The sequence below is a fragment of the Pan paniscus genome, chromosome 10 (genome assembly GCF_029289425.2).
Source record: "Pan paniscus chromosome 10, NHGRI_mPanPan1-v2.0_pri, whole genome shotgun sequence".
NCBI lineage: Eukaryota > Metazoa > Chordata > Mammalia > Primates > Hominidae > Pan > Pan paniscus.
Window position 1 is genome coordinate 44,067,026 of NC_073259.2, and position 18,780 is coordinate 44,085,805.

The 18,780-nt window shown below is 52.2% G+C and overlaps 2 protein-coding genes across 5 annotated transcripts; both read right to left on the reverse strand.

The window, feature by feature from the left end:
- Positions 1-1,884: 1,884 nt before the first annotated feature.
- On the reverse strand, positions 1,885-2,302 carry LOC100981933 (cytochrome c oxidase assembly protein COX14). The gene has a single exon (XM_003825865.4). It carries the CDS (start codon positions 2,300-2,302, stop codon positions 2,129-2,131), a length of 174 nt encoding a protein of 57 aa, XP_003825913.1. The 3' UTR covers positions 1,885-2,128.
- Positions 1,885-18,434, reverse strand: GPD1 (glycerol-3-phosphate dehydrogenase 1). 4 transcript variants are annotated; one of them, XM_055095675.2, is made up of 10 exons: positions 18,282-18,434; positions 17,622-17,799; positions 16,685-16,825; positions 15,950-16,088; positions 15,459-15,571; positions 14,576-14,809; positions 14,246-14,352; positions 10,068-12,944; positions 3,789-3,847; positions 1,885-2,310 (listed from the first exon to the last, which is right to left on the reverse strand). In XM_055095675.2, the coding sequence occupies exons 1-8, from the start codon at positions 18,320-18,322 to the stop codon at positions 12,848-12,850; spliced, it is 1,050 nt and encodes a 349-aa protein (XP_054951650.1). In that variant the 5' UTR covers positions 18,323-18,434; the 3' UTR covers positions 1,885-2,310; positions 3,789-3,847; positions 10,068-12,847. The 4 variants fall into 4 exon arrangements, with proteins under 4 accessions (XP_054951650.1, XP_063449584.1, XP_003825909.1 ...); XM_063593514.1 differs by lacking the exon at positions 3,789-3,847 and adding an exon at positions 9,355-9,401; XM_003825861.5 differs by lacking the exon at positions 3,789-3,847.
- Positions 18,435-18,780: the final 346 nt, after the last annotated feature.

Sequence of the window (18,780 nt, forward strand, 5' to 3'; positions counted from 1 at the left end):
CCTACCAAATATCTAGGACATCTGATAGTTGTGCAGGACTTAGGACAATTTGTTGTACAAGACTACCCCAGGGACCAGGTACAGTGGCTCACGCCTGTAATCCCATCATTTTGGGAGGCCGAAGCGGGAGGACCACTTGAAGTCAGGAGTTCAAGACCAGCCTGGACAACATGGTGAAACCCTGTCACTACTAAAAATACAAAAATTAGCCAGGCACAGTGGCATGCGCCTGTAGTCCCAGCTACTCATGGAGGCTGAAGTGGGAGGATTGCTTGAACCTGGGAGGTGGAGGCTGCAGTGAGCCGAGATCACGCCACTGCACTCCAACCTAGGCGAAAGAGCGAGACTCCATCTAAACAAACAAAAAACAACAACAAAAAACAAACCTTGAATAGCTGTTTTGGTGTGGGATAGAGGGCCTTAAGCAAGTTTACATACTCGAAAGAAGAGGGTGAGTTAGAAAGGGTAATTAAAGGAGCAAGGTCCAGGCTTGGTAACAAGACAGATGAAGGCAGAGACTGCAGGTGCTGGTGAGTTGTTCAGGGGATCATCTATGGGCATATGCTGGACAAGGAAGCAGTGCAGGCAAAGGGGGCTGACAGATTGGGGAAAAATGGAATCAAGAGACCTGAAGTCTCCAAGGTCTAGAATGGTAGAAATGAGAATATAAGAAAGTTTGTCAAAAAGGACTAATCTGATGCTTGGGTAGGGAAAGTAATATTCGAAAGTGGCACTGAGGATCTGGGAGAATTATGACCCTACTGTGGGAAAGCAGAGCAGGCAGGAATGCCTAGGCTGACACAAAGATGGGAGTACAGGGGTTGAGGATATAGGAAAGTTGGTATGTATATATGGATGGATGGATTTTGGCTGGCAGGGTCTCTGTCACCCAGGCTAGACTGCAGTGGCACAATCAGAGCTCACTGCAGCCTCAGCCTCCTGGGCTCAAGCGATCCTCCAGCTGGACTACAGGTATGCACCACCATGCCTGGCTGACTTTTCAAATTTTTTTGTAGAGACAGGGTTTCAACCATGTTGCCCAGGCTGGTCTCAAACTCCTGGGCTCATGGGATCCTCCTGCTTGAGCCTCCCAAAGTGCTGGGATTATAGGTGTGAGCCACTGTGCCCAGCTGAAAGTTGGTGTTTTAAAATCATGGAAGAGGTTTATGAGCAGGGGCAAAGGTCAGTGCAGTCTGCACATGAGTGTATGGGAGAGGATAGGTGTCCAGAGAGGCTGATATTCTGGGCAATCACCAAGAATGAGGTGAACCAGCTGAGCCTCAAAGCTCAAAATGGAATGGTGGCAAGGATCTCTCACTTCCTAATGAGGTCTTGAAAGCACTTTGTTTTCTTTCAAATCCTCTTCACATCTCTGCAATAAAACCTCCAGGTAGGTTTCCTGTGCAGTAGCACAGTGAATCTATCCTTATGCTCTACTACACCCACTGAGCTTAAGGAGGTGAACTGCTTTACCACACACTGCCCAACAGCCCTTCCTCTTGGGAACTATCCTCCTCTGCTGCATGCAGTTTGATTACGGCTGTCAAACAAGGGCCTCTACCCTCCTTGATGCAGAGCTGCACATGTGGCCATGCTGGCCAGAGTAACCAGATACCTAGATCCAGTAATCAGCTCAGGAATGGGCTCTACCCAGAGAAAAGCTCCTTACAGAATTCTTTCAGGGGATTTATATAAATCCTGGGACAACCTTTCCTCTAAGATCATGAGGGCAGATACTACTCCTGGAGCTGTATATCACCCACTTCATGGGTGCTAAGAGCTCAAGATATGGTAATCCAGTCTATACCCAGAAAACTGGTAGTCAAGGCTCCCCTTTTGTGGTCCATATGCTATTTGGGTAAACAAAAAACACCAAGACACAGACACAGCAAATTATTTAATGTCTGTAGGTGTACCCCACCCTCACATTGCTATTACGATTCAAAAGCCTCCATAAACTGTCAAACTGGCACAGACTGGCAGAACCAGAGAAACCATGGGCACTTTCTTCCAACAGGGTTTGAAAACCATCAACGCTCTAGTCCTGTTGAGCTGGAAATGGTGGCAGGTGAAGTCTCTCCACAGCATGCCTTGGGCCTCTCTGCTCAGGAGAAAAAGTCCCCCAGTTCTACATGATTCCTGAGGTCTTCTGTTCTTCTGCGGCCTGGCGCTGGGCCCTGCGCCACTGGAAATAGTGGTAGACTCGGACACTGCAGAGGTACCCCCCATACACAGTGAGAAGCATCATGGAGGTAGAGAAGGTCTTATAGCCAATGTCAGCTAGCTGCTTGCCAGTTGGCATCTTGTCCCCTACAAAGACAGATTGAATTTAGACCTGAGGATAAGGCCTCATCTGCCCAGCCCATCTCCCTGTTTAACGCCATTCCATAACTTCTGCATCCTGCTTGGTCTGTCTGCACTCTATACTGAATGGCCCCTATATCTAGGTAAAGTCTCATAGGGATACTGGAAGATATCATTTAGGAACTCTATGATTCAAAAGGGCAAATAAAATGTGCCTACAAGATACAGAAACAAGCCCGGAACCAGGTGTCTCTGAATGTCATCAAAGCCAACATTTGGCCTTCCATGCCTGTGGACAGAAGTGACTGGCATGGACCAGCCTGGACTGCTGGGGTTTGTTTTGTTTTGAGACAGGTTCTCACTCTGTTGCCCAGGCTGGAGTGCAGTGGTGTGAGTATGACTCATTGCAGCTTCAACCTCCTGGGCTGAAGTCCACCCTCCCACGTCAGCCTCCCAAGTAGCTGACGCTACAGGTGTGTACCACCACACCGCCCAGTTTTTCTACTTTTGTAGAGACAGGGTCTTGCTATGTATGTTGCCAGGGCTGCTCTTGAACTCCTGGGCTCAAGTGATCCTCCCACCTTGGCCTCCCAAAGTGCTGGGATTGTGTACAGGCATGAGCCACTGCACCAGCCAGGGCTGCTCTAACTGGTAACATTAAGCAAGCATCAGTTTTTCTAGCTAGGAGGGAACTAATGGAGGTAGCAGAAATGAAACATTTGCAGTGAATTATTCTCTCTAGGAAGATCAAATGGGAACCTTTCAGGCAATATCCAATTTGTTTCCCCATAAAAACGATCTTATTCATGGTGGTTAGGTTTCCAAGTCAACACTAAAGCTTGTTTAAGCCATAATATAACTGAAATAGTGTCAAAAGTACTTTTATATTATTTCAATTATACTTAACCTTCTACAGTATTAATTCTACGTTCTAAACCCAACACTAAGAACCTATCCCACAGGCTAAAAAGAAACTTACTGGGTCCCCAGCAAATTGTTAACTCATATTTGCATGAGATAAATTACTTCTAATTTAACTGTTCCCTGGATATTCCAAGCTAGGAAACAAGAGAAAGTTTAGTAGAGAATCCCTCATCTGGAACAAAATGTCCCTCAATTTGGGACTATGAATGTGTTCCTAGGTGCTACTCTGTTGAGGGAATTGAAATTAAAAGACTGACTGAAATTAGTGAGATAGGTTTCTTAAAAGTCAGGAAGACTACCTCAATAAAATAAAAAATACATATATAGATATATAGATATATTTTTTGAGACGGAGTCTCACTCTATCCCCCAGGCTGGAGTGCAGTGGCGCGATCTCGGCTCACTGCAACCTCCACCTCCCAGGTTCATGCCATTCTCCTGCCTCAGCCTCCCGAGTAGCTGGGACTACAGGCGCCCGCCACCACACCCAGCTAATTTTTTGTATTTTTAGTAGAGATGGGGTTTCACCGTGTTAGCCAGGATGGTTTTGATCTCCTCACCTTGTGATCACCCGCCTTGGCCTCCCAAAGTGCTGGGATTACGGCGTGAGCCACTGCGCCTGGCCAAAAATACATATTTATTTTTAAAGAAACAACAACCAGAGCATGATGTCCATCAAGGACGGGGTAGGGGTATGTGCAAGCTGCACGAAGACTGACAGAAACTGCAGTGAAAGGCAAGACTGTGTTCAGAATGCCAAGGTGGGACCGGATGCAGTGGCTCACGCCTGTAATCTCAGCACTTTGCAAGGCCGAGGAGGGTGGATCACCTGAGGTCAGGAGTTCGAGACCAGCCTGGCAAACATGGTGAAACCCTGTCTCTACTAAAAATACAAAAAGTAGCTGGGCGTGGTGGCGCATGCCTGTAATCCCAGCTACTCGAGAGGCTAAGGCAGGAGAACTGCTTGAACCTGGGAGGCGGAGGTTGCAGCGAGGTGAGATTGCACCAGTGCATTCCAGCCTGGATGACGGAGTGAGACTCCATCTCAAAAAAAAAAAAGGGGGGGGTGCCAGGTATGGTGGCTCACACCTGTAATCCCAGCACTCTGGGAGGCTGAGGCAGGTGGATCACGAGGTCAAGAGATCGAGACCATCCTGGCCAACATGGTGAAACCCTGTCTCTACTAAAAATACAAAAAATTAGCTGGGCGTGGCAGTGCGTGCCTGTAGTCCCAGCTACTCAGGAGGCTGAGGCAGGAGAATCACTTGAACCCGGAGGCGGAGGCTGCAGTGAGCTGAGATCGTGCCACTGCACTCCAGCCTGGTGACAGAGCAAGACTCCATCTCAAAAAAAAAAAAAAAAATTAGCCCAGCGTGGTGGTGCATGCCTGCGTCCCTGCTACTCGGAGGCTGAGACAGGAGAATTGCTTGAATCCCGGAGGCAGAGGTTGCAGTTGAGCCGAGATCGCATTGTTGCACTCCAGCCTGGGCAACAGAGTGAGACCCCGTCTCAAAAAAAAAAAAAAAAAAGAGAGAGACAGAAAAAGAGTGCCAGGGTGGAAGCCAAGAGGGGAATGTCTCAAGGACCTTTGGATCCAGTCCTGAGGAGCCTTGAGAGAACTGGGCCCAATAAGCCTGCCAGTGAGGCCTAAGAGGGCCCTATTTTTAGTTTTTGGCAGCTTGCTCTCCACTTAATGGCTCTCAGCACTGTAGGCAGAGACACTTAAAATCCCGCCCCTTACCATGGCCACGCACACACACACACCAAAGCATACACACAAACAACAAAGTCAAGAACCTAGGCAGGGCATGGTGGCTCACACTTGTAATCCCATGCTTTGGGAGGCCGAGTCAGGAGGATCACTTGAGGCCAGGAGTTTGAGACCAGCCTGGGCAACATAGTGAGACCCCGTCCCCACAAAAAAAAAATTTTTTTTAATTAGCCACGCATGGTGGCATATGGCTGTAGTCCCAGCTACTCACGAGGCTGAGGTGGGAGGATTGCTTGAGCCCAGGAGGTCGAGGCTACAGTGAGCTGAGATCGTACCACTGCACTACAGCCTGGGTGACAGAATGAGACCCTGTCTCAAAAAACAAAAAAAAATTGAAAGTAAAGCTCAGGATTCGCTGGTTTAGAAGGGTCAGACATGGGTACAGACATGTAAATACTTCTCAGAGTAAACCCTAAGGGCTGAACATTGCCTTTGAGGCAGGTCTTGAGTGTGGACCCCAAGCTGAGCTGAGACACAGCTTCTTTGAAATATAATCCCACTATGGAAAGTGATATTAAGTAAGGTCAGAGGAAGAATACTAAGTGACACAAGTTCAAGATGAGAAAGGATTGTGTTCAGGTTTGAAATCTGAGGTTTGAAATGGCCCCAAGCTGTGCATGCGATAGTGAACAAAACACACACCCATGGAGCTGAACGCTAAGCCCCCTGCAAAGAGCCCTGCAGCCTTCAACTTCCCTGTCACTTATTCCTATTCCTACTCATCACCCTAGCTAGATGCTTAACAATTATAGGACCACCTCTTCCAAGGGCTGGAGGAAAAGAGCTGGAAGCATTCACCAACCAACAAAAACAGGATGGTACAGCTTGGCTAGAAAAGTGACATAAAACCAACTAACAGACATAATCCTGCTGTCTAGAACCCTACCTTCCCTCTCTTGTCTTAATCCATCCTGTGGTTTTCCCTAATATCCAATTAGCAAAAACTCTTCAGGCCGGGCGCAGTGGCTCACGCCTATAATCCCAACAGTTTGGGAGGCTGAGGCGGGCAGATCACCTGAGGTCAGGAGTTCGAGACCAGCCTGGCCAACATGGCAAAACCCTGTCTCTACTAAAAATACAAAAATTAGCCAGGCGTGGTGGCGGATGCCTGTAGCCCCAGCTACTCAGGAGGCTGAGGCAAGAGAATCACTTGAACCTGGGAGGCAGAGGTTGCAGTGAGCCGAGAGAGCGCCACGGCACTCCAGCATGGGGGACAGAGCAAGACTCTGTCTCAAAAAAAAAAAAAAAAAAAAAAACTCTTCAGATTCTGAGCTAAAGCAGTGGTAGCAGTAGAAATGGAAAGAACAGATGCAGAAGATACTTTGGAAGTAGAAAAGGATTTATCAATGGAGCGAATTAGGGCAAAGCTGAAAATATTAATACCTCCAAGTTAGGAAACTTTGTAGACTGGGATACTGTTAACAGAAATAAGAAACAAGAGAAGAGGTATGTATCACTGTATATACAGGGTGGTGACAGTGTCCATCAAGAAGATCATGTGGCCGGTGCAGTGGCTCACACCTGTAATGCCAGCACTTTGGGAGGCAAAGGCAGACGGATCGTTGAGCCCACGAGTTTGAGACCAGCCTGGGCAACATGGTGAAACCCTGTCTCTACAAAAAATACAAAAATTAGTGGGGCGTAGTGGCATGCACCTGTAGTCCCAGCTACTCAGGAGGCTGAGGTTGGAGGATCGCTTGAGCCCAGGAGGTAGAGGTGCAGTGGGCCGAGATCATGCCATTACACTGCAGCCTGGGTGACAGGGAGACCCTGTCTCAAAAAAAAAAAAAAAAGGAGGATCATGAGCTGGGCTTGAACACGTTAAAATGAAGATGCTCGGCCGGGCGCGGTGGCTCAAGCCTGTAATCCCAGCACTTTGGGAGGCCAAGGCGGGTGGATCACGAGGTCAGGAGATCGAGACCATCCTGGTTAACACGGTGAAACCCCGTCTCTAGTAAAAATACAAAAAAATTAGCCGGGCATGGTGGCGGGTGCCTGTAGTCCCAGCTACTCAGGAGGCTGAGGCAGGAGAATGGCATGAACCCGGGAGGCGGAGCTCGCAGTGAGCAGAGATCGCGCCACTGCACTCCAGCCTGGGCAACAAAGCCAGACTCCGTCTCAAAAAAAAAAAAAATTAAGATGCTCAGCCAGGCACGGTGGCTCACACTGGTAATCCCAGCACTTTGGGAGGCTGAGGCAGGAGAATCGCTTGAGCCCAGGAGTTCAAGACTACGCCTAGGCAACACAGCGAGACCCCATCTCTATTTTAAAAAAAAAACAAAAAACCGGCCGGGCACAGTGGCTCACGCCTGTAATCCCAGCACTTTGGGAGGTCAAGGTGGGCAGATCACAAGGTCCAGAGATTGAGACCATCCTGGCCAACATGGTGAAACCCCATCTCTACTAAAACTACAAAAATTAGCTGGGCATGGTGGCGCCCGCCTGTAGTCGGAACTACTCCGGAGGCTGACGCAGGACAATTGCTTGAACCCAGGAGGCGGAAGTTGCAGCCACTGTACTCCAGCCTGGCGACAGAGTGAGACTCCATCTCAAAAAAAAAAAAAAAAAAAAATTAAGATACTCAACACAACATTCATGTGATGATGTCTATCAGGCGGATGGAAATACAAATTTAGATAGATACAGCTTAGAAGGGAAGCTATGTTTCAAATACATATGGAGGTAATAAGCAAAACCAAAGGAGAGGATAAGACCAGAGAGAGAGAGGCCAAGGGAGCAACAGTTCAAATAAGGCAACAATTAAGGAGAAAAGGCAGGTAGGAAATTCCAAGGCCCGGCGGCAGTGGCTCACTCCTGTAGTCCCAGCACTTTGGGAAGCCGAGGAGGGCGGATCACCTGAGGTTGGGAGCTCGAGACCAGCCTGACCAACACGGAAAAACCCCATCTCTACTAAAAATACAAAAATTAGCCAGGCGTGGGGTAGCACATGCCTGTAATCCCAGCTACTCAGGAGGCTGAGGCAGGAGAATCGCTTGAATCCAGGAGGCGGAGGTTGTGGTGAGCTGAGATCGCGCCACTGCACTCCAGCCTGGGCAACGAGTGAAACTCCACCCCTCAAAAAAAAAAAAATTCCATAAACACCTGTTTTTTTTTTTTCATTTAACTACATCCCCCTTCCTGGTTGAGAACCACTGCTCAATCAAGTCACTGCCACTGATGGAGGTGTACTGTATCTTTCCAGTGTGTTAGGCTAAAATAAAAATTGAGAACCATAGCTGGGTGTGGTGACATGCACCTGCAGTCCCAGCTACTAGGGAGGTTTGGGTGGGAGGCTTGCCTGAGCCAACGAGTTGGCGGCTGCAGTGAGCTGTGATCACGGCCCTGCACTTGCAGAGCAAGACTGTGTCTCTAAAAATAATAATAATAATGATAATAAAGAAAAAAAAAAGGCTGGGCGTGAGCCACCTGTAATCTCAGTACTTTGGGAGGCAGAAGTGGGCAGATAACCTGAGGTCAGGAGTTCGAGACCAGCCTGGCCAATATGATAAAACCCTGTCTTGACTAAAAATACAAAAATTAGCCAGGCATGGTGGCACATGCCTGTAATCCCAGCTACTCAGGAGGCTGAGACAGGAGAATCATTTGAACCCGGGAGGCGGAGGTTGCAGTGAGCCGAGATCGCGCCACTGTACTCCAGCCTGGGCGACAGGGCGAGACTCCGTCTCAAAAAAATAAATTAAATAAATAAACAAACAAACAAATAAATAAATAAAATAACGGCCGGGTACAGTGGCTCACGCCTGTAATCCCAGCACTTTGGGAGGCCGAGGCGGGTGGATCACGAGGTCAGGATATCGAGACCATCCTGGCTAACACAGTGAAACCCCATCTCTACTAAAAATACAAAAAATTAGCCGGGCGTGGTGGCGGGCACCTGTAGTCCCAGCTACTCTGGAGGCTGAGGCAGGAGAATGGCATGAACCCGGAAGGCGGAGCTTGTAGTGAGCCGAGATCCCTCCACCGGACTCCAGCCTGGGCGACAGAGCAAGACTCCGTCTCAAAAAAAAAAAAAAAAAAAAAAATTGCGTAAACGTATGGGTAGAAGTGCGATTTTGTTACATGCATACACTGCATAGTGGTCAACTCAGGGCTTTTAAGGTATCCATCATCTTTTATCTACTTTTTATTTGGCACTTAGAGAGTAGTACATCGGCCGGGTACGGTGGCTCACGCCGGTAATCCCAACACTTTGCGAGGCCGAGGCGGGAGGATGGCTTGAGCTCAGGAGTTGGAGACCAGGTTGGGCAACATAGGGAGACCTTTTCTCTATTTAAAAACAACAACAACAACAACAACAACAACAACAACAACAAAAACCTTTTTTTTTAAATTACCCGGGCGTGGTGGCGCACACCTGCAGCCTGAGCGACAAAGCAAGACCCTGTCTCAAAATAAAATAAAATAAAATAAAATAAAATAAAATAAAATAAAATAAAATAAAGTACATTATGCTACGGAGGCCGCTAAAAAGAACATGGCTTCTGTCATACAGGAGCTTATGGTCTCATGGAGAGGCACTGTGAGAGTTCAGAGACAACAGCTCAAAGACAGGGTGGGGGCTTGAGAAAACTTAGCAGAAAGGTGTAGGGGTGGGAATCGGGGTGGGAGTGGAACTGTCTTTTTAGAAGGGTGGGCTGGAGAAGAGGAGCAGTGAGAGCATTCCAGGAAGTGAAAGCGGTCAAGAGGTGGAGCTGGATAGCCGATATGCACGAAGGGTGCCCCGGAGAGCCACTTATCAGGACGCAGAGGTCTATAAAGCAAGGAAGAGGCAGAGTTGGAGCGTGGAGGGTCGAGACGCCAGGCAGGAGTCGAGGTTTGACAGGATTAGCGCTGAGCTCTAGCAAGGCTGACCTACTGCTGCGAGGAGCTTGGGCTTGGGCAGGAAGCAGTGCAGCTCGCGGTCCGCAACGCAACAGAAGCGGGTGAATTCAAGGGCACCAGGCCTGCAGACTAGGGGATGGGAGGACGCGGCAAGCGGAGACTGACCCAGGTGGGCGCGCAGGCAGCGGGACTGGCAGCCCCTTCTCGGCCCTAGCCGGCAGCGTACCTGGATGCTGCAGCTCCTTCGCGTCCAACCGAGGCCTCCTCAGGCAGGCAGGGTCTCGAGGCCACTGTCTACGCAACTTCCCAGCACAGCCGAACGCAGCACTCGGAACCAGACACGTGAGGGTAGCGTCCCTGGACAACCCTGAACGCCTCAGCTATTGGTCCAGAAAGCAACTTTCTCCCTCCCACCTGCCGGGTTAGCCTCTAGGATTCGGCTTGCCACGCTATAAAGGGAACTGCGCATCAGACGCGGCACAACTCCGCCCACTAAGGCGGGAGTCCGCGCAGGCAGTCACTCTGGCTGGAGGCCGGCTTTGAACTTCCGGCTTCCGGGCCCGTTATCCTTACTACGCATCCTCAGACGCGCCGTGCTCTCGGAGAGGCCCGCTGAATTCTGGGGGCTGTGGTTTCTCTCCCTCGAGGGAGGGTCTTTGGCGAGCCAAGCTCTGGAACCGGAAGTTTTAGGATGCTAAATCAGAGTCAGCCAATCCTCAGCCTACGGTGCGGTGACGTCGCCAGTAGCTGGGTAGATTTTCGCAGCCGGCCTTCTGGAGGTGGATCGCGCGCCCCCTAGAGCCCGGCTGTGGGCCTAGTCCAGGTAGGGACCCGAGGGGCACCGCGATGCCTGGACCGCCAAGGATGCGGCAGCTTGGCCCGTGACCAAGGAATGGGCACAAGGGATGAGAGTCTAACGTTTCCGTCCCGTGTGTGATCTCTATTCTTGCAGGAGGCATGATAAAGCCCCTAAGAAGGGCCGGCAAGGCCGGGGCCAGCTTGCGGCGAGGGCGGGAGGGGGCGCTGGCGGGAGGGGAGAGAGAGGGATGGGGACTGAGTGGGCACCGCAGCTGACCCCTGGAGTAGCTGCGATTATGGAGGAGGGATTTCTTTTTTCATTTTTCCTACGGTAAGAGGGAAAACATACGTGCAATGATACGCGCCAGCACACGCACTGCCACATGCACTGAAGCTCCCTCTCCCAACTCTTCTTGTTTCTGGAAAAAACACACTTTATTGGGTAGACAAATAGGCCTGATGGGAAGGCCTGAGTCACAGTGCACTGGGGAGTGAACAAAAGTAGGCAAAGTGCTTGAAGCTTCCCCTTTGCCCCCACCTTAACCTCCTGGGGAGGCAGCTCTGGACACTCAGTACCCAGACCTGGGCTCAGCAAGGCCTGGGGTGACTGCCCCTCACTCCTGCTGCCTGATCTGGGCAGCCCCACCCTTCACTGGTAAGACAGAATTCTCAAGGGATAGGCGCAGAGAGGAGCCCGCCTCCCCGGATCGTTGGAGAGTAACAGGGTTTTAGCATAATGCTGGCCAGAGCCAGTGTGCCAGGTGCTGCCACACAGGAAGCTGACAGCCCTGCTGGACGGGCGGGAGCCTCTGGGGCCCTCCGGACTATTTATAGCTGGAGGCCTAGGCTGCTGACCTGTGACATTCCTCTGCTGCCACCCCATCCTGGAGCAAGGCAAGTGCAGAGCACACTCCTCCTCCTCCCCTCCTGTTCTTTCCTCACCCCAGGGAGTAGGGTGGTTTTGATTTTCTTCCTCCTCCTTGAGTTTCCCAGCTCCCGAGTTGCTGGTGTTGTCAGTACCTCACGAGAAGGCCCTCATTCAGCAAAGAGAGCTGCCCTTGGAATATTGGTGCCCACCAACATAGGAATCTGCTCACCCTTCCCTACCGTTCATCAGCCTTTGGGCCACCCTCTAGCCTGCTGGCTTCCAGATGCCAGGCATGGTTAGCTGGTTACCCTGGCCGGTCTGGAGCAGCTGAGGAAGAGGTGCAGAGTTTGGGAGGAAGAAAGGGGTGGAGTCAGGGATGTCCTCTGGGGAGATAGCACAGGAGGGGCCCAGCTGACACCTCCCCCAGCTAGAGCTACTGAGAAGGAAGCCTGGGTGAATACAAAGGTCACAGGGAGCTGAGTGATCTGAGCCTGTTATGAAAGGTGTAGCTCTGTCAGCAGATTAAGTTCCTGCTCCCCAAAGAGGGTGCTGGCGGGGAGGGTGAGGGAAGGCTTGGAAAGGTCGCACAGAGTGGGGAGGAGCTGGCAAAGAACTAGGAACCGGGAAGTCCCTGGGGAGAATGTCAAGCCACCGAGCTACAGATGCCAGCATGGCAGCAATTTGGGTGCCAGGGCAGCCTGGGGGAGGGGGAAGGGGGAGAACCAGAGGTTTCTGAGGACACAGATGTTGCTAGGAGAAGCTAAAAGGGGTTTCTTTGAGATCTTTGTATTTTGTTAACAAACACTGAGATCCATCGAAGCTGTGTGGGTCCTGGCAGAGGTCAGCAAAGGGGTCCTTGGGGCCTGCATCAGCTCAGAAGCCCAGACCCCTCCCTGACAATCCTTGCCTCATTGCTCTTGTGGCTAAGATACTTCTTCAGCCCTTTAACAGGATTCCTGGTGTATGTGAGACAGCCACTAGCAGCCCCTGCCCTACCGGCCTCTCCCCCAACCCTTCTCCACATACATCACCCCTGCCACCAAGCAGGCAGCACTGGGGCTTGATTCCACCCCTCCCAGAGGATATGGAGAAAGCCCCACATCTGGAGAGGGACAGGGCAACTGCATTTCTGGCAAATGTGGTGGCATGAGGCTGCCAGTGGCTTGACAGTTCAGGATCTCCAGGTGCGTAGCTGGGCCCCATAGCCTCCTGTCCTCCAGTGAAAAGATGAGAAGACTCTGCTCCCTGGGAGTCCTGGAGATCCTGGTGACTAGGTACCCCAGGCTTCTGCTGGTCTCCACTGGGGTAAAAAAGCGGCCTGGCCTGGGCCCTGGCCCCACTCACATATGTTCTGGATGATTCTGCAGGCAGTGGATGAATTCACCCACTGGCTGGCCCTCGTAGCACACCTTGTACACAGCCATGAACAAGGGAAACCTAGATTGGAGAGGGAAAGGCTCAGCTTAGCCTCCCACTCCTGGTCCACTCTACCCCCACCCCCACTCACTGCCTAACCCTCCTGTCCCTTGCCCTCCCACCTTGGAGCTCAGAAGGATGGCTGTGAGTTTCTACCTTCTGAGAATGTGAACTCCCTAGCCCTAGGTTTAAGGTCAGATTGCTAATTGCCCTGCTCCCTACTATGTTGAACTGGCCTGCATGATTCTCTGGCTTGGATTTTCTGTGCCAACTGGGCAACCCACTGTTTTGTTTTTGTTTTTTTTTTTTTTTTGAGACAGACTCTCGCTCTGTCGCCTAGGCTGGAGTGCAGTGGTGCAATCTTGGCTCACTGCAACCTCCGCCTCCCAGGTTCAAGCGATTCTCCTGCATCAGCCTCCTGAGTAGCTGGGATTACAGGCACACACCACCATGCCTGACTAATTTTTGTATTTTTAGTAGAGATGGGGTTTCACCATGTTGGTCAGGCTGAGCTCAAACTCCTGACCTCGTGATCCACCCACCTTGGCCTCCCAAAGTGCTGGGATTACAGGTGTGAGACACCACACCCAGCCTTGAGCAACCCACTTAACCTCTCTGAGCCTCAGTGTCACCAACTGTAAAATGGGGCCAATATAACAAAGGAATGATTGTGTATGTGAAGATGTAATTAGGTATGATGTGAAAGTGCTTAATAAATACTCATTTCCTTCTTACTGTCCTTTTGCCCAGCTGCTCCCTTTTCCAAGCTTTACCCTGACCAGTCATGAGTGGATCTTCTGAACCTGTTTCATACTCTCTTCTTCTAGGAGTCTTTCTCAGACCAGCACAGCTCTGCTCTGATCAGCCCAATCACCCCCACTGTCTTTCTGAAAACAAGCACCTTGAAGCAGAGCCCATCCTTCTCCTTACACCTCAGCACCCAGAACAGGATTCAGGGAACAGATGGGTTGGCCTTGGGGAAGAGACTCAAACTAGGGGTGATGGACAGAAGTGGGATGAGCTTATTCCTGCTGCCCCAGAGCTCCAACCCCAGAGCAGAGGACAAGGAAGGAGGGGCACAAAGGGATCCAGGTAATGTAGTGTGAAGAGCACTAGACTGGAAGGAGTTCAAAGACCATGAACTAGCTGGCGGACAATGGGCATGCCAGGCTCTGCAAGCTCTGGACTCTGTCTGAAATGTAAGGTAATACTCCCCTTTCTGTCCACTTCACAGATTTGTGGCAGGTTTAGGAAGATGATGAACAGGGTGAGCACTTCTGGCCGTGGCTCCCTTAATCAGTGGGGCTGTGGCCAATACTTACTTGTCTACCAGGCCCTTGTGCTGGAGGATGCTGTGTAGCTCCCGGGCTGTCTCGGGCCCCTGCAGTTTCTGCCCATTCAGCAACTCTTTCTCCAGCTGCTCAATGGACTGTGCAGAAAACAGGATGAGTGGATGGAAATGGGAGAGAAGGGTTGTCAGTAGGGGGTGGAGAAACTGGAGCTCAGATGGGAGTGGGGTCTTGGGAGGAAAAGAGGGATGGGGATGTGCACAACAGTCTTAATGTTTGTGCTCCAGAGATGCCTCCCACCAAGCACCTCTACCTGGATGCCTACAGAGCCGCCCCTCTGTTCTCCCTTCTCCCGGGGCCCACCTTTCCTGTACGCGCAAAGGCCTCAGCCACTTTCCGGTTCCTCCCTCCATAGCAGGTAGTGATCAGGTCAGCAACACCACAGCTCTCCAAGAAGGTGGCAGAGGACACAGGGCCACTGCAGAAGAGCTTGGCGAAGGCTATCATCTCCATGAGTCCCAGCCGGATCACTGCCGCCTTGGTGTTGTCGCCAAAGCCCAGGCCATCACAGAAGCCAGCCCCCACGGCCACTACATTCTTGAAGGAGTGGAGGTCATAGGTGAGAAAAGACCCCCTCCTATAGGCCCCATGTGGAGCCCCCTCATACTCATTTCATCAGCCGTGACACCCACTGCAGAAGAGAGGTATAGTGTGTGGCCTTTTAGAAGCCTACTTCCGCCTCTTGGTTTCCCCCCTTGCTGTACCCCCTTTCTTAAGCCCTGCCCCATACTCCCTCCTCGAGGACATTTTCTGAAAACCACTCTTCTCTCTAGCTGACCTTCCCATCTATGACCATTCCGTTGTACAGCCCTCAAGTCAACAGCTGTCCAGGATCCATAGTTCTGGCCATTAGTCTGTCTGGGTGTCATGGATGTTTTGTCTCCCATTAGCCTGGGCATCTCCTTGTCCCCCTGGACCACCTCCTGGAGCCAGAGGGTAGGGAGTCCCACACGGGGCTAAAGTGGGAAAGGAGCAAGGGGGTCCACGGTCTGATGATGAATAATCAGCCGGCCTGAATGGCCCTGGCCTTGCTTCTGCAGCTCCTCCTATATGCATGGGACATGGTAGGAAAGGGGAACCACTGCTCAATAGTGAGAGCCTGGAGTACCTGCAGCCTTGCAGAGCTCAGCCAGACCTCCTTTGGGGCCTTCTCCTCACCCCATAGCTGCCTCTGTGCCCCTCTCACCTTTAAGGCTCCACAGATCTCTACTGTGTCCACCTCTTGCACCACTGTGATACGGAAGTTTGGTGTCTGCATCAGCTCTTTCAGGAGTTGTCCCTGGGCCGGGTCCTTGCAGCCTAAAGTGAGGAGGGGGCAAGGCTTTGAGGGAAGGACTCTTTTTAAAAAATATTTATTTTATAGAGATGGGAGTCTCTCTCTGTTGCCCAGGCTGGACTCAAACTCCTGGGCTTAAGCGATCCTCCCGCCTCAGCCTCTTAAGTAGCTGGGACCACAGGTGTGCCACTGCACCAACTCTGAGGGAGGGCTCATCACTGTGTTTCCCTAAGCAGGCCCTGAAGCCCCTTCCCTGGGGGTGTCCCAGCCTCCTTCACCTCTGATGCTTGTATTTTCCTTTCTCTGCCTTATGGGAAAGAGATGGCTAAGTGGGATTGGGGCAGTTTGGGGAGGGGATGCAACTAGATGCACTGTGTATGCAGGTGGCAGGGGGCTCTCACCAATGGTTGTCTCACAGAACTTCTCATCAGCCACCTCGCTGGCAATGTTGGCCCCCATCAGCACACTCATGGGGATGCCGAGGCGCTCCCCAATCACTTCCGAGATGAGCTTCAGCCCATTGGGGCCCTCGTCTACCCCCTGAGCACAGGATGGAGCTCAGGCCAGGTGCCCTTTGGGCCCACCTGCGGGCTTCTGCCCAGAAATTCTGTCCCTTCCAAATCCATTGCTCATCTGTGTCCCTCCCGACAGGTCCTGCCCCATTCCAACCCAGCTCAAGTTTGCTGTGAGGAGGCCAGACAGCATGTGACCAACTGTCCTGCCACATACCCTCAACCAGTCTACCTCTCCAAGGCAATGGGTCCCCTCCACATCCCTAGGCAACCCCGCCTGACTGCCCCAACAAACTGCCATTCAGTGACCAGTCACTGCTCCAAACCAGCTACTCTTCACACTTCTCAAACCAGCCCGCTTCTCATATCTCCCAGGCATTCCTTTATACCTCTGAAACTCCCCGAGAGGACCTCCAAACCAATCTCTTGTCTCCTCCCTTCAGCCTCCCTTCCAACCCAGCACCTCACTGCTTTCCTAAGCCTCTCCAGAGCCAACTGCCTCTCTTTTCTCCAGCAAACTCTTGGCCTGCGTCTGCCATTTTCTGTTCTCCTTGCTTCACCCACCCTGAACCCCACAACAGTGAGCCGCACCCTCCCCCATCCACATGAAGGTGTCCCTGGCACCTTAATAAGAGATATGCCAGTGGCGTTTGCCTTCAGATGGCCCTTGAGCTGGTCACAGATCTTGCCGATGAACTGATGGGGCACCACAAAGATCAGGATGTCAGCATCCTCTGCAGCCTGGACCACATCTGGGACAGCCACCTGTGGGGGTGACCAAGTGCTTGCGGGCCTGGCAGACCTCCCCTAGCCCCTGTGGAACCCTATTCAGGAGATCTGGGAGCCAAAGAGTGAGGCTGGTAGGGGAGCAGGAAGGCTTGTTTGGGACTGAATCTAGAAGGACTGAACTTGGAGGAATAAGACACTCTACTCCCTCCCCCCAGCTACCACTCTGTCTCCCTCCAGCTGTCCTGGGCTCTTGAGGACTCCTGGAAACCTCATCCCAGCACTCTCCTATCCCCTGGCTGTGGGACAGTGCAGGAGGCCAAAAGCAGCCTGGGCTTGGCAAAAGAAAGAGCTCAAATAAGATTTCATCACCCAGCTCCTCAGGAACCCCAGCTGGGAAGGGGGAGCCCCAGCCTTTCTGCTCTCTTCCCTGCTTCCCCTTTCCAGGTGGGGAGAGCCACGTGGATTTGACCAAAGACCATAAGTCCAAGGAGCAGCCTCCAAGTCGGCTACTCACTCAGTGAATGAGTAACAGGATTAGTGCCGGAGGCAGGCACTACCGGACCCCAAGTCTGGGAGCCCAGTCTTTGGCTGCCATGGAGACCAACTTGTTCTCCCATCCCTTCCCCACCCACCCGCCTGGGAGCCTGTGAGGGGAAAGCATAGGTTCTCCTCAGTCCTCAGGAAAGGGCCCAGAGCAGCCCTCCTGAGACCTTCCCAAGTCCTGCTGCACCTGAAGCGGCCCTCTCAGCAGGAGGCACCTGTTGAGTAAGGTCGGCTCCGACTCCTGGCCCTCCCTTCCTCTCCCTGTTCTTCGCAGGGTGTTGGGGCTCACCACATTTGGGGGCAACTTGTGCCCTGGCAGGTATTTGACATTCTCATGCTGCGTGTTGATGATCTCAGTCAGCTTTTTGCCTCCAATGTCTTCCTCAAATACCCACATGGTCACCCGTGGGTCAAACTGTGCCAGCTGGGCTGCATTGCCACCCACGATCTTGGCGATGGCTGAGCCCCTGGTGGGAGGGGGAGCACAGGAAAGTACAGGAGGAGGGAACAGTGGCAGGAGTTGGGGCAGCGCCCCACCTCAGGATCTCACAGCAGCCCCCCAGGCTGTTCACTCCTACCTAGCTTCCTTATCACCTCCACTCCCATGACAAATAGTCCCCAGTGACCTGGCAGTAGAAAGGAGACTCAGTCTCCTCACCCTTTGCTACTAGAGAAGGGAGCCCCCCTTCTCATCTTCCCACCCCCAAACTCAAGCGGCTCTTCACATAGAGAGCTCTGGAGACGCCTTCCCATGGTGAACAGGTGCAGCTGCCCAGGCAGGCGGGGGTCAGGAGAGGGCCGGGCACCGTCTGTCCTGTGCTGCTATGATAGAAGATAGCAGCAGGGGCTGAACAGGAACCTGAGGGCCTTTCCCACCCATTCTGCCTCCTACCCACCTCTGTCTTGGGGGGCCTACCCTTCCCCCATATCACTTGACAGAGCTGCTTACCAGTTCCCGGAGCCTACAATGCAGACTTTCTTGCTAGCCATGGTGCCGCGTCTCTGCCTGAGCCGGCTCAGTGCCACACTCCCTAGCTCCTCTGCCGGCTAGGAGCATTTAACTCCACCACACGTGGGTGCAGCCAAGCCCCGCCCTCCAGGGGTGGGTGGGGAGGCTGGCGCCCAGGGAGATAGTCTGGCAGAGCCAGGGAAAGGAGAGACAGGGGTACAGACAGGTGGGGAACAGGAATGGGGCAGAGACTAGGCCCAGCTTTTTCTCCTGGGCTCATCGGCTGACAGTGCTGGCAAGCTTCTTCCCTTGGCCCCAGCCCAGCTTCCCACCCCCTCCCCACCATGGTCTCATTTTGAGGTCTGCTAAGAAAATAGCCCAGATAAGGAGCAGGTGACTGCTCTCCCTTGCTCCCTTCTGTCCCCCAGCATGAAATAAATTGTATTTAGCTTCAGTAGCAGCTAGGGGAATGCTTTTCAGAGGTAGGCTCCTCCATAAC

What these genes read in the sequence shown, in the direction of transcription:
- LOC100981933 (XM_003825865.4), bottom strand. Translation starts at nt 2,302, where the DNA reads ATGCCAACTGGCAAGCAGCTAGCTGACATTGGCTATAAGACCTTCTCT.
- GPD1 (XM_003825861.5), bottom strand. Translation starts at nt 18,322, where the DNA reads ATGGCTAGCAAGAAAGTCTGCATTGTAGGCTCCGGGAACTG. An exon ending in GTTCTGTGAGACAACCATTG is followed by an intron (nt 15,572 to 15,949) that starts GTGAGAGCCCCC and finishes TCCTCACTTTAG; the next exon opens with GCTGCAAGGACCCGGCCCAG. An exon ending in AGATCTGTGGAGCCTTAAAG is followed by an intron (nt 14,810 to 15,458) that starts GTGAGAGGGGCA and finishes CACTCCTTCAAG; the next exon opens with AATGTAGTGGCCGTGGGGGC.